General features: G+C 43.1%; 1 protein-coding gene across 2 annotated transcripts; it reads left to right on the forward strand.

Moving 5' to 3' along the window:
- The first annotated feature begins 2,854 nt into the window (after nucleotides 1-2,854).
- UXT (ubiquitously expressed prefoldin like chaperone) lies at nucleotides 2,855-14,530 on the forward strand. Of its 2 annotated transcripts, none has more exons than XM_049871322.1 (7): nucleotides 2,855-2,909; nucleotides 3,089-3,195; nucleotides 4,166-4,247; nucleotides 4,381-4,448; nucleotides 4,806-4,913; nucleotides 14,173-14,236; nucleotides 14,437-14,530. In XM_049871322.1, exons 2-7 carry the CDS (start codon nucleotides 3,098-3,100, stop codon nucleotides 14,488-14,490), a joined length of 474 nt encoding a protein of 157 aa, XP_049727279.1. In that variant the 5' UTR covers nucleotides 2,855-2,909; nucleotides 3,089-3,097; the 3' UTR covers nucleotides 14,491-14,530. The 2 variants fall into 2 exon arrangements, with proteins under 2 accessions (XP_049727279.1, XP_049727280.1); XM_049871323.1 differs by lacking the exon at nucleotides 2,855-2,909 and adding an exon at nucleotides 2,936-2,982.
- Nucleotides 14,531-14,814: the final 284 nt, after the last annotated feature.

The raw sequence follows: 14,814 nt of genomic DNA on the forward strand, positions 1-14,814 counted from the left end.
TAGAGACCATCTGAAGAACAGATTTGACACATTGAACACTAGTGACCGAAGACCAGCTAAGTTGTGGAAGGACATCATACATGAAGAAAGCAAGAGGCCATTGAAAAGGCAGGAAAGAAAGGAAAGACCAAGGTGGATGTCAGAGGAGACTCTGAAACTTGCTCTCAAACGTCGAGCAGCTAAAGCAAAAGGAAGAATTGATGGAGTAAAAGAACTAAACAGAAAATTTCAAAGGGTGTCTCGAGAAGACAAAGTATTATAATGACATGTGCAAAGAGCTGGAGATGGAAAACCAAAAGGGAAGAACACAATCAGCGTTTCTCAAGCTGAAAGAACTGAAAAAAAATTCAAGCCTCGAGTTGCAATAGTGAAGGATTCTACGGGGACAATATTAAACAATGCAGGAAGCATCAAAAGAAGATGGAAAGAATACACAGAGTCATTATACCAAAAAGAATTAGTTGATGCTCAACCATTTCAAGAGTTGACATATGATCAGGAACTGATGGTACTGAAGGAAGAAGTCCAAGCTGCTCTGAAGGCATTGGCGAAAAACAAGGCTCCAGGAATTCATGGAATATCAACTGAGATGTTTCAACAAACAGATGCAGCGCTGGAGGTGCTCACTCGTCTATGCCAAGAAATATGGAAGACAGTTTCCTGGCCAACTGACTGGAAGAGATCCATATTTATGACTATTCCCAAGAAAGGTGATCCAACCGAATGTGGAAATTATAGAACAATATCATTAATATCACACACAAGCAAAATTTTGTTGAAGTTCATTCAAAACTGGCTCCAGCAGTATATCCACAGGGAACTGCCAGAAATTCAGGCCGGTTTCAGGAGAGGACGTGGAACCAGGGATATTACTGCTGATCTCAGATCCTGGCTGAAAGCAGAGACTATCAGAAGGATGTTTACCTGTGTTTTATTGACTATGCAAAAGCATTCGACTGTGTGGATCACAACAAATTATGGATAACATTGCAAAGAATGGGAATTCCAGAACACTTAATTGTGCTCATGAGGAACCTTTACATAGATCAAGGGGCAGTTTTTCGGACAGAACAAGGGGATACTGATTGGTTTAAAGTCAGGAAAGGTGTGCGTCAGGGTTGTATTCTTTCACCATACCTATTCAATCTGTATGCTGAACAAATAATACGAGAAGCTGGACTATATCAAGAAGAACAGGGCATCAGGATTGGAGGAAGACTCATTAAAAACCTGCATTATGCAGATGACACAACCTTGCTTGCTGAAAGTGAAAAGGACTTGAAGCACTTACTAATGAAGATCAAAGACCACAGCCTTCAGTATGGATTGCACTTCAACATAAAGAAAACAAAAATCCTCACGACTGGACCAATGAGCAACATCATGATAAACGGAGAAAAGACTGAAGTTGTCAAGGATTTCATTTTACTTGGATCCACAATCAACAGCCATGGAAGCAGCAGTCAAGAAATCAAAAGATGCATTGCATTGGGTAAATCTACTGCAAAGGACCTCTTTAAAGTGTTGAAGAGTAAACATGTCACCCTGAAGACTAAGGTGAGCCTGACCCAAGCCATGGTATTTTTGATCGCATCATATGCATGTGAAAGCTGGTCAATGAATAAGGAAGACCGAAGAAGAGCTGACGCTTTTAAATTGTGGTGCTGGCAAAGAATATTGAATATACCATGGACTGCCAAAAAAATGAACAAATCTGTCTTGGAAGAAGTACAACCAGAATGTTCCTTACAAGCAAGGATGGCGAGACTGCATCTTACATATTTTGGGCATGTTGTCAGGAGGGATCAGTCCCTGGAGAAGGACATCATGCTTGGCAGAGTACAGGGTCAGCGGAAAAGAGGAAGGCCCTCAACGAGGTGGACTGACACAGTGGCTGCAACAATGAGCTCAAGCATAACAACGATTGTTGAGGATGGCTCAGGACTGGGCAGTGTTTTGTTCTGTTGTGCATAGGGTCGCTATAAGTCAGAACCTACTCGATGGCACCTAACAACAACAACATAGAATTTTAGAAGGGTTAGAAATGTTTTTGTGGTTACTTAGCTGGAGGTATGCTCAAGAGGGGTCATTCATTACAGGATAGTGACAAAAGATACCTGCCAGACATCTCTTCATTAGGCTAAAGATACAGATATATACCTGGGCTCCAATTTTCCTGTGGGGGTTGTATGCCACAGGTTGTCGGACATTACAAAATGTTATTTGCCTCAGTTTAAAACAAAGTTATTAACATTTGGTCAAAACAAAGCCATTAGCAGAGGTATGTGAAGGAGAGGACAGGCAGAGGAAGGAGAAAAACTTACAGGTTCATCATGGCGTTAGTTATGTCGAGCTCTCAGTTGCCCATTTTGAATTAGGAAAAAAACATGCTGGGGAGTATACGGGGTCACAGGCAGCCAGAACCAAAATTAATTCTTGCCCATCTGCTTCTGTGGCCCTTTTAAACACCAAATGCTTCACTCCACTTCTCTAACTCTGCCTATGCTTCCTGTATCCCCTTAAACCCTTTAAAAAACCTTTTGCCGTGGAGTCAATTCTGACTTAAAGCGACCCTATTAGTCCTACATCCTGCATCCAGGACCCACCAAATCCCATTAGGCTCCATCCCCACCAGCCACGCGTGCATAGGCTTCACGCAGCTTTCGCAGCCCCATCGGTTTATTGCCATACAGTCCCTGCTTCCACGCTCTACGGTCTTCCAGGTCTCCTCAGAGTCCGTAAAGCCCAACCCTTCTCTTCACGCCTTTGACCGATCTTTTTCCGCCAGGACCGCGCCTCCCCACCTGGCTATTTGATTGGCCGCCTGCTTGCCACTACGTCATTTAACCGCGCCACCCGGAAGCCGCAGTTTATACCAACTCTCCGTTCTGGTTCCCGGCGGCTCTGAGGTAAGGGGCGCGTTTGAGTGTCTCTCTGTGGCAGGGATCCCAGAGTTGGGAGGCGCGGAAGGCGCAACTCCCGGTATGAATCAGACGAGCCCATTCCCAACGTTGGGAAGGTGAAGATTTACTGCGCAAGAGGCCAAACTGGAGTGGTCAAAACGGCCTTCCCTCTCCCCACTCCTCAGGAGCTCATCATGGCGACGCCCCCTAAACGGCGGGCGCTAGAGGCCACGAGTGAGAAAGTGCTGCGCTATGAGGCCTTCATCAGTGACGTGCTTCAGCGGGACCTGCAGTGAGCGGGCGTGGGGGGGCGGGGGGTTGTAACCTTCCACGTGGTGGGCGGAACGTTTAGTGTCAGCACAGAGCTTTCTGATTGGCAGGTGGGGCGTTCTGGCCCGGCCCAGCGCCCCTTTCAAGCGGGAAGGAGGGGCGACATCCGGGGTGCAATTTGACTGGGACGGGGCGTTCAGCGCGCAGGGCGTGTCTGCGCGTGCTTGACTTCGACATCCCTTAATGGTTAAAAGCTAGGTTTCTGAGGCCGGAGTTCTTAGGTTCAAATCCCGGCTCGGCCACTTGTCATCTGTGTGAACATGTACTTCGTCGCCTTTTCTCTGCTTCATTTTTCTCATCTGTGAAATGGAGAAGTTGACAGAGCCCTCAAATCTGGTGGTTTTGTGTTTTCAATGTGTTCAAATACTTCTAAAGAATTTAGCGTGGATGTCTGAAACATACTAAAGGCTCAATGAATATGAAGAATTACTGTCACTGTTAATATAAGTGGGAAGTTCGGTGTTTACAACTAGGACTTTGAGCATCCTAAAAGGGATGGAGGATTTTTCTAGGGTGAGAATGAGAGATTCTGATTGGTCAGAGGCATTGACAGTCATTTATAATAATATTAATAATAGTATAAATAATACCTAACACATATATAGAGCTTACTATTCGGCAGATATTATTCTAAGCAGTTTATATAACATTTAATTCTAACGACTGCATGAGGTAATACTGTCATTATCCTTTATAGATGGGGAAACTGAGTCCCAGAGAGGCTCCTTACTTGCCAAGTTGACATAGCTAGTAAAGGAGAGAGCCTGGATTCAGACCCAAGTCGTCTGACTGCAGAGTCCAAAATCTTATCTTCTGCACTAAAAGGCTTGTTCAGGGCATGGGGCTATAAGGGTCTCACAGAGGCAAGATATGAGGTATCCCAAGAGGGACAGGGTCACCTGTTGGTCACCACTGGACTCTCACTCCATCAGAAAGGTGCTGGACCATCGCGACAAAGTATATGAGCAGCTGGCCACATATCTTCAACTAAGAAATGTCATTGAGCGACTCCAGGTAAAGATGCCAAGGTTGGATACCTTTTTTGTGGGCAAGGGAGGAAGACAAGAGGAGAAACCCCAGACCAAAACCTGTCTCTTGACTTAAAATGTGAGTACTGACCCCTTCCTCTTTCTCCCTGGCCCCACAGGAAACTAACCACTCGGAGTTATATATGCAGGTGGATTTGGGCTGTAACTTCTTCGTTGACACAGTGGTGTGAGTGTCTACCTGCCCCTCTGAGCCCACAGGATTCAGCATCCCCCTTCCTTCATTCAACAAATATTTTGAAGGCATCTGCTCTAACCAGACACAGCTAGGTGCTAGGGATGTGACAGTGAATAACATAGAACAAAATCCCTGCTCTCCTAGAGCCTCTATTTGGGGAAGATGGGGGAGGGGAATCAAAAAACATCTTGAATAAGTTATACGGTATACTACATGGTGGTAAGGACTTCCCCCTGCTTCCTCTAACTTCTTTGGGGGAGGGGAATCAAAAAACATCTTGAATAAGTTATACGGTATACTACATGGTGGCAAGGACTTCCCCCTGCTTCCTCTAACTTCTTTCTTCAGCCCAGATACTTCACGAATCTATGTGGCCCTTGGATACGGTTTTTTCCTGGAGCTGACATTGGCAGAAGCTCTCAAGTTTATTGATCGTAAGAGCTGTCTCCTCACAGAGTAAGTCCCTTCTATGAGGATCGTGTCTAAATCACCAGTACCCTTCTTCCTTCTCCCCATATCTGCCTGGGATGGTACTTAGGGACCCATCTCCCCTCCTTCTCAGGGCTGGGGCTGAGGAATGTGAGAACGGAAAGCTGAGCCCCAGGCACAGCACATAATAAGCAGTCTTTTTATCATTCATCAGACACTTATTGGGCATCTCCTATATGCCAGGGTCTGTGTTTGGTGATGGGGATGCAGCAGTGAACAAGAAAGAATGGTTCCTTGAAGGCTTACATTCTAAGGGATGAGACAGATATTAAGTATACTGTTATAAAAAAGAAATACATAAGTACAATTATGACCAGATCTGTGAGGTCTCGTTAGCCTGTAAATCAGTAACAGTAAAACAAGTTATCTCTGACTTTACCTCCTGCTAATTCCCCTGCACATTCACTGTGCTGTTGTTACACTGACCTTCACACTCTTCTTTAAACACCCCAAGAATGATCCCACCTCAGGGCAATTGTACTGGCTGTTCTCTCTGCCTGCAGTGCTCTTCCCCAGATAGCCATGTGGCTTTCTCCTCACTCAAATGTCTTGTTTATAGGCCACTTCCTCAACGAGGCTTTCTTTAACCTAACTTTAAAACTGTAACCCCTAGCACTCCTGATTCCCTTCCCTTAGTCTTTTTTCCCCCCAGCACTTATCACCTCCTAATATTTACTGTGTAATTTACTTCTTTGAATGTGCATTGTCTCTTCCTATGAATATATAAGTTTTACAAAGAGAGAAATTTTGTCTACCCAAGTGCCTAGAATAGTGCATAGGCACTCAGTGTTTGTTGAGTGAATTAAAAATGGTATGCGGAAGCAGAATGAAGTGGTAGTCTGTGTTAGTGGGGATGGTGAGGTGATATGAGGAGAAAGTGTGGGCTCCAGTTGAGTTTGTTTTGCGTGGCATCAAAGTGGAGATATCATGGGACAATTGGATAAATGGGGTTGGTGGTGAGATGCAAAGCTTGGACTGAGATAGATATTTGGGAACACAGATGGGGTTGAAACCCTAAGGAATAGATGAAATTGCCTCTGAAGAGAGTGTAGCGAGAGACAATAGCCAAGGAACAAGACCTGGGGTTCTCTCAAATGCGGAAGTCAGAAAAAAGACTCAAAGTTGCTGCAGAGCAAAAAAAAAAGGGATCAACGGTATTTAATCCTCTTGAGAAGCCAGAAAAGAAGGGGACCAGGTGTGTGGTCTTGGGTAAGTGACTTAGCATCTGTGTGTCTGTTTTCTCATCTGCAAAGTGGGGATAATAATAGAGTCCACGTTACAGGGCTGTCGTGAGGATTGAGTTAATGCAAATAAAGTGCTTGGTACAATGCCTGGCACGTGGCAAGGGCTCACATTCAACAATAATCACCATTCTGACATTCTTGTTTCATCCAGAAAGAATTTTTCTCTTTGATGGAATATTTTGAAGCAAATCCCAGACATCTTATTATTTTACCTGTATTTCAGCATGCATCTAAAATGGATATGGATTTTTTTTTAACAACCACTATACTATTATCAGGGAGCCCTAGTGGGGCAGTGGTTAAGAGCTACGCCTGCTAACCAAAAGGTCTGCAGTTCAAATCCACCAGCCACTCCTTGTAAACCCTATGGGGCAGTTCTACTCTCTCCTGTAGGGTCGCTATGAGTCGGAATCCACTCAGTGGCAATGGGTGTGGTTTGTTTTTGTTTTTTTTTTAATACTATTACTGGAGCCCTGGTGACTCGGTTGTTAAGAACTCGACTGCTAACCAAAAGGTCAGCAGTTCAAATCTACCAGCTGCTCCTTGGAAACCCTATGGGGCAGTCAGTTCTATTCTCTCCTGTAGGTTCGCTATGAGTCAGAATCGACTTGACAGCAGTGGGTTTGTCATTGGTTGAATTATGTCCCTCAAAAATGTGTGTATCAACTTGATTAGACCATGATTCCCAGTGTTCTGTGGTTGTCCTCCATTTTGTGATTGTAATTTTATGCTAAAGAAGATTAGGGTGGGATTGTAACACCCTTACCAGGTCACCTCCCTGATCCAATGTAAAGGGAGTTTCCCTGGGGTGTGGCCTGCACCACCTTTTATCACTCAAGTGATAAAAGGGAAGCTAGCAGAGAGGGGGGACCTCATACCACCAAGAAAGCAGTGCTGGGAGCAGACTGTGTCCTTTGGACCTGAGGTTCTTGCACTGAGATACTCCCAGGCCAAGAGAAGACTGATGACAAGGACCTTCTTCCAGAGCTGACAGAGAAAGCCTTCCCCTGTAGCTGGCACCCTGAATTCAGACTTCTAGCCTACTGAACTGTGAGAGAATAAACTTCTCTTTGTTAAAGCCGTCCACTTGTGGTATTTGTTATAGCAGTACTAGATGACTAAGACAACTATTATCACAACCAACAAAATGCCTTAATAACATCTAATACCCAGACTGTGGTCAAATTTTACTAATTGTCTTATTTTACAATGCAAAGTATGAACCTGGTTGGGTCCAGAGGCTAAGGAAGGGGGAAAAAAGGGCTATAAGAGACATTTTGAGGAAATTTGAGTACGGTCTGTATGTTAGATGATATTATTGAATTAAACTTAGATTTCTTGGGTGTGCTAATGGCATTTTGCTTATGTAGGAACAAATGGCCTTATACTTAGGAAGTGTACTCAGGAATAAAGTGGTAAATGCACGTATGGTTGCAGAGCAGTGATTTAATACGACCTTGTTTTTTTTTTTTCTAGCCATAGTCTTTATTACTCCACCAAATGACTAGGTGGGACTGTGCAAATGAGGCCCACCAATGATATTGGACAGCTTGCTAATAATGCAAATAAGGTTCATGGCACTCTTGTGGGGAGGGACCATGCAAATAAGGTATATTGAACCCTAACAAGGGGATTGGTCACTTTTACTATCCCACTGGGTTTAATATGAGCCATCCCAGAGGTGGACGGGGGGAATGCAGTACTACCAAGAAGAAGAGATAGGAGTTGAGCGTGCCCTTTGGACCCAGGGTCCCTATGCTGGGAACCTCCTAGACCCAGGAGACAGGGCTATAACACAGAAGACAGCGAGAGATGATGGTGAGAAGCAGCAGTAGAGAAACAGTGACAGCAGAGGCAGCAGAACCAAGAGACCAGCAGGAGACAGAGCAATGGACTTCCTAGCTCACAGAGTGAGAAAGTTGAGCGCCTTCAGCCAGGAGGCTTGCTCGTGGAGTAGGGTGCCTCTGGGCACCTGGCGGAGCTGGGCTTGCAGACCCACGGAGCTAAGAGTTGTAACACTTGCCCGAGAAGGCCCCGAGGAGGGCCCAGCAGCAGAGGGCGAGGAGAAGCTGTCCTGATTAAGAACCATATTTTGAGTTGTTCCTGTTACTTCTGAGTTGATCGTGATCCTGAGTTGTATCCTGTTACTTCCCTAATAAACCCCATAGTCGTGAGTATTGTCTATGAGTTCTGTGACCATTGCGATGAATTATCAAACCCAGCAGAGAAGTAGTGCCGTAGGAGGGATGGTTGGTGTGAGAATTGGTAAAAAGGCTGGCAAGAGGTATGTCTGACCTCCACTTCATAGGAATCAGCTTTGGTGGTTGATGCTGGTAATTATTCTCCTTCTGCCTTGTGACGTTAGAGAATGCCTCCCCTGCCACACCATTTTTACAATGGTAAAGTGTCATAATGCCTACAACTTTCAAATGGTCCAGCAAAAAGCACATGTATGTGTAGAGAAAGAGAAAAGGCAGATGTGGCAAAATGTTAACAATCCACAAATCTGGGTGAAAGGTTTACAGGTGTTCACTGTACTATTCTTTCATCTTTTCTGTAGGAATGAAAATATTCAAATTAAAAAAGTTTTAAAAATTCTTTTTACAGTTGCCTTGTTCAAATCAGGATCCAAGCAAGGTCTGTCCATATATTGCATTTGGCTGATATGTCTCTGAAGTTTCTATTAATCTAATTCAGTTTCCAGAGGTGAGAAATGTTTTGATGGATATAAAAACCAGATTTTGAAACACAACCTTTTTTTTTCCCCCAGAAGTTTAAATGTGAATTAAAGGACAAAAAGATAGGTAGCAGGAGGGAGAAATGGGGAAAGGAGTGTTTGTTTTTAAAATGGGAGAGATTTCTATATATTTTGTAATGATGTTGAAAATGGTCCAGTAATAGCAATAAAAATAAAAATAGCAAACACAGCGCTTTCCATGTGCCAGGCACTGTTCTAAGCACCAAACATATTTTCACTCATGTAATCCTCACAACAACTCTATGAAAGGGGTACTGTTGTCCCATCTTATAGATGAGGAAACTGAGGCCAAGAAGGGTTAAAGATGGAGGTAGGATTTGAACCTAGGCAGTATAGCTTCAGAGTTTGCTCTTGAGTGAATTGATTAATTTTTTTAATGTCTGAGGGTCCACTGTGCATGGAAACAAATATTTAGCACCATTTCTACTGTGTTACTTACCAATCTTATTCAATCTGCTACTGCATAGTAGCATACTTACACACAAAAATAATAAAACAGATTGAAAAAGGTACAGTGTCCCCAATTAACTTTTAGTGGTTTAATTAAATACTGCTGAATAGTTAATGAAAAGCTTGTCTAGTATCCAATTAATTTAACTGTTTTAAAAACCTTAAAAAGCAAACAGTGTTCAATGGTCATGATACTAATTCACTTATTAAAAAAATACTTGAGTGTTCTAGATCTTAGAGATACCTCTGAACAAAACAAAAATCCCTTTCCTCATGGAGCCTATATTATAGTGGAGAAACAGACAATAAACAAGATAATTAGGTAAAATTTAAGTATGTCAGCTGGTGGTAAGTGCTAATGAGAAAGGCAGGAAAGGGGGACTGGAAGTGTGGATGAGAGGTTTGAAATGTAACTAGGGAAGACCTCCCAGAGGAAGTGACCTTCAGGTCACTTTGTTGAATGAACAAGCCCTGGGGCTATCTGGGGAAGAGCGTTCCTGGCAAGGGGAACTGTGCACCTGCAGAGAAACTGCCAAGAGAGGCTGGCAGCCTGGGATGAGGTAATTAAGGGGACACTGACCAGTACACTTTTTTTTTTTTTTTTTTGACCAGTACACTTAGGTTAACATTTCACAAAGGATCTAAAATTCCTTTTTGGTTATATTTATCTTTATTCCTACATTCATTTCTTTCAGAGGTGCTGCCATTAAGGTTTCAATAATTTTTCTCTTTTCAAACCTTTCCAGGTTTCAGTCTTAGACCCAAAAGAATCTGAGACCCACTGAGATTTCTAAATCTAGATGACCAGAACAATTGGTGAATAATTTGGTCAAGGGGCCTACTTTCATGGGCCAACACAATTCTGAATTGACAGTCCAGTTTTTTTTAATAACAAAGCTTTCCTTGTTAGAGGATTCCTGAGCCTTTCAAATAGATTTTAATTTTTTGAGACTTGACGTCTTTCCCAAAATTGAAGTATTTAAGTTGTCAATACCTGACCCCTTTCCTAGTCTTTTTTATGTCCTGACCTCATCTGTTAGATGATTTAAAATGTGACTGAGTCTCTTATTAATATATTAGAATTAGTAGGACTACCTAGACGCTTAATCTTTCTAAGAGATGAGTATTTGAGTCTGTGTAGCTGGCCCTCCTCTTGAAAATACTTCGTTAATTTGTCATCTTGGGACGTACTTTGAACTTTCTTCTGATTATTTTATATAACCAAAATTGCCTATCAGTCCTTCCTGTTTTTAGTATATTTCTTTGTATGGGGGTGGAAGGGATCAGAGCTCTGTGTGTATTCTTTCCTGATTACACAGAAAGAAGCAAGTGCGTATCCACACCTCATAAACAGACATGTAATTAATAGAAGAAACCATATGGCCATTAACACTGACTTACATATTAAATCAATAGTAATAAATTAAACATATCCCTTTTGTCTTACAGCTAGCATTTGGTGAATTTTATATTAATTTCTTTCTCCTTTTAAGTGTCGTTATGAACTCATAGCCTTTCATAGATTTGGCTTGTACCAATTAACTAGTTTTGTTCTCTTTTTTGATGGTCAAATTGTTCCTTGGGAGCTGATCAAGGTCATTCCTCTGTTCTTTAAGCACCATCCAGATATTCTTCAAAGTATTCTTGCTTGCTGACAACATCACGCTCCATTTATTTTCTGACTCTAAACACAGACTCAGCCATCTTTTGAGGACTTCAGGTTCTTCTGATGGATTAATCATTCACTTAATGCAACATATATTGGGTGCCTACTATGTGCCACACACTATTCTAGTTCCTGGGGATACAGCAGGGAATAAAACAGACCAAAATCTCTGTCCTCATGCAGCTTACATTCTAATCAGGGGAGATAGACAATAAACAAATTATGTAGTATGCTAGATGTTGACAATGCAGTGGTGAATGAGCGTGGACTGGCTATAGGAAGTATTGCCTGGGATGGAGCAGTTGTGATTTTAAATAGTAAATTGGATGTGGGGTGGAAGAGAAAGGAAGGAGTCAAGGTTTTTGGCCTGAGCAACTGGAAGGATAGAGTTGCCATTATCTGAGATAGAGAAGATAGAGGAGGAGCAGATTTGGAGGAGAAGATGAGGTGTTCGGTTTGGGACATGTTAAGTATGAAGTACGTGTTAAAACATTAAAGTGAATTTTTTGAAAATGAGTTAAAACTCCCAAGTCTGGAGTTCACGAGAAAGGTCTGGGCTAGAAATATAAATTTGGGAGACATTGGCATATAGATGAGTTCATACTATTTTTTCCAATTTAACATCCTATGTTGTTGCTCTCTTCTTACAGTGTTTAGTTTCATTTACCCCTAACACTGACTCCTACCTTGACAGCACAATAAAATCTACATTCCTTATCATGATATCAAGACCTTGGGTTACCTAGTGGCTCCCTCCCTCTTGGACCTTTTTCCTTCCACTGTTCCCTTAATTTCTAACACTCCAACCAGCTGACTGCACCTCAAATAGCTCTTTCCTGACTTTTGGCCTTTTTGTGGAAAAGACCCTCCCCCTTCTTACCTCTTACTCATTCTTCAGTTCTTACTCATTCTTCATTTTTCAGAAAGACCATCTTTGAATTTTTGTATCCATGAGAATCTTGGGGGGTGAGATCTGGTCCAAACTGCCAAAATGTACTCGTTTATGTGACTCAGCTGTCTAGGGCCAGAGTGATTTCAGGCACTGCTTGATCCAGGGCCCAAATGATTTGACCAGGACTGTTTCTACCCTTTTTTCCCACCTGTTATTTTTCTCTCTCAAAGGACCCAGCACTCTTTCATCATAGCACATAATGATATTAGTTTAGTTGCTTAATTTCTGTCTCTTCCAGGGGACTGTAAAGTCTTAGGAGAGAAGCTTTCTCTGTTTGGTTTACTCCTGTATATCCACATGTAGTTTTCTTTACTTCAACAATTATGCCTGACACACTTAGTGATTTAAATAAAGGGTCTGAAATAGTGTGTCAAGCAACTTAGCCAGAGAAAGGAATGAACTACATGGAGCAGTGAGGGCCCCACACAGGCTGGTGAATTTAGGATGCATGGCTCTCAAACTTCGGGACCTCTGGAAGTGGGAGTGCATTTTCACAAGCTCCCAGATGATTCTGCTTTTAATGCTTCTTGAACCACACCTTTTAGAAACGGTACCAAAGTGGCATACCCATCTGCAGCTCTGTCTGTTTTTTTTTTTAATAGCTCTCTGCTGACCCTGCTACTGGCATGTAGGTGGTGAATAGTTGAGTTGATGAAGTACTGGAGGGTTGTGAAAGGACAGAGAGGAATGTGAACTAACCGTATTGCCAAGGTTGTGATAATGTGATAAGGATGGAAATGCTTGCAGGAGGGTTTGGAAAACCAATGAGGAAGTGGAAGAACAGAGGTATCTAGGAGTTGTCAGAACAAGTTGCCTAGGAAGCTCCTTTGAACTGGCTGCCACGGCGAGTGATGTTAGAAGTCAGGCTGTTGAATTTGTTCTTTTGGAAGTAGAACAGTTTTTCAGGATAATGTTTTCATTAATCATCAGTTTAAGGTCTTTAATAGGCATCTCAAATTTAGTATGTCCAAACAAATTACTGATCTGCCTTCCACCAAACCTGTGCACCCACTTCTTCACCTTTTCAGTAGATGGCAACTCCATCTTACCAGTTGCTTAGGCCTTGGCATTATCCTTGACTCCTCTCTGTCACACCTGACATCTAACCCTTTGGCAAATCCCATTGGCTCTACCATCAAAATCCCTAATCCAATAATTTCTCATTACCTCAAGTGTGGCCTGAGCCTCCATCATCTCTCACCAGAACTATTACAATAGCCTCTGCACTGGACTTCCTACTTCCACACTAGCTCTCCTTATCCTCAGTTAAATTCTTCACTCAATAACTAGATAATCCATTCCCGTCGAGCTGATTGCTACTCATAGCAACCCTAGAGGACAGACTAGAACTGCCCCATAGGGTTTCCAAGGAATGGCTGGTGGATTCAAACTGCTGTCCTGGTTAGCAGGCGTAGCACTTAACCACTGTGCCACAATAACCAGATGGGCCACTTTAAACCCAAGTCAGTTCATGTCCCTCCTCTGCTCAAAACCTCACCATGGCCTTGTAGGCTCTACTGAATCCCACCCCCTTTACCTCTCAGATCTTACCTCTTACTGCGGTCCCACTTCACTTATTCTCCTCAGCCACGCTGGCCTCTTTGTTGTGCCTCAGACACAACAAAGCACCTTTGCATTTGCTGTCCCTTCTGTCTGGAATACTCATCGTCCATATGTCCACACGATTCACTTCTTCACTTCCTTTAAGTCTTTGCTCAAATGCTTCTCAATGAAGCCGTCCTTGAACACTCTAAAACTGCATCCCCTATTTCTGCACTCATCTTCTCTCATTAATTTTTTCATTGTACTTACAGCCATCTGACATACTGTATATTTTATTCCATCATTTGTCTCTCTTAACAAGAATCTGAGCTTCACAAGGCTGGGATTTTTGTTGTGTTCACTGCTGTCTCCCCAGTGCCTATAATTACCTGGATACAGTAGGCATCCAATAAATGTTAATTAATGAGGTCCAGATGATGGCCAGGCATCTCTGCAGAGGAACAGGTCAGGTGGTAGGACCTATCTGGTGATAGGTCAGGTACCACATGACCTGTGTAAGTCATCCAGGATGTAGTTCGTGAAGTGATGAGAAATGGTCATTGTCATAATCATATATAGGGCCCACCTTGCCCTTTTTTGTTTCTCTTCTACAGGCTCAGCGACAGCCTTACCAAGGACTCCATGAATATCAAGGCCCATATTCATATGTTGCTAGAGGTGAGAGCAGCTTAGCCCATGCCCAGACTCACCACTAAATGTGTTTAGGGTGACAAATCAAGGAAGAGAGCCAGAGAAGGGAAGGACCATCTTTCCTGCCAATCTGGAGCCAGACCTACTCTGAGGGAGGGGAGGTCAGAGTAAGCTAGGGTGGGGCCTAGACCCAGTATCTGTTTAAACTCTTCTGTCCTCTTTTTCAGGGGCTTAGAGAGCTACAAGGCCTGCACAGTCTCCCAGAGAAGCCTCATCACTGACTTCAGCTGCCCTCCCCCAACATTAAAGAGCCTGAATGCCTTTGAGTCCCTTGGCCTTTTTTTTCCCCCTTAACCCCTGCTGATTGCCGAAGTGCCCTGTTTCTAAAGCACACAGTTACTAAGAGGCCCAGAGCTCCAGACTCTTCTAAAACGCCCAGAAATCCCGCCTCCAGCCTGTTGACGGCCAGCGTTTGCCACTTGCCTTTACGCTCTACCCACTCTTCTGTTGCCTTGGCAACCTGGCCTCCCACTTCACCCAGTCCTTTTCCTGTACCTCACCTTTCCAATTGCCATAAAGAATGGGCCAATTCAGGGTGGGAATTT

Source organism: Elephas maximus, chromosome X, assembly GCF_024166365.1.
Source record: "Elephas maximus indicus isolate mEleMax1 chromosome X, mEleMax1 primary haplotype, whole genome shotgun sequence".
In the NCBI taxonomy this organism is placed as follows: Eukaryota; Metazoa; Chordata; class Mammalia; order Proboscidea; family Elephantidae; genus Elephas; species Elephas maximus.

What these genes read in the sequence shown, in the direction of transcription:
- UXT (XM_049871322.1), top strand. Translation starts at nt 3,098, where the DNA reads ATGGCGACGCCCCCTAAACGGCGGGCGCTAGAGGCCACGAGTGAGAAA. An exon ending in GTGCTTCAGCGGGACCTGCA is followed by an intron (nt 3,196 to 4,165) that starts GTGAGCGGGCGT and finishes TCACTCCATCAG; the next exon opens with AAAGGTGCTGGACCATCGCG. An exon ending in AAGAGCTGTCTCCTCACAGA is followed by an intron (nt 4,914 to 14,172) that starts GTAAGTCCCTTC and finishes TCTCTTCTACAG; the next exon opens with GCTCAGCGACAGCCTTACCA.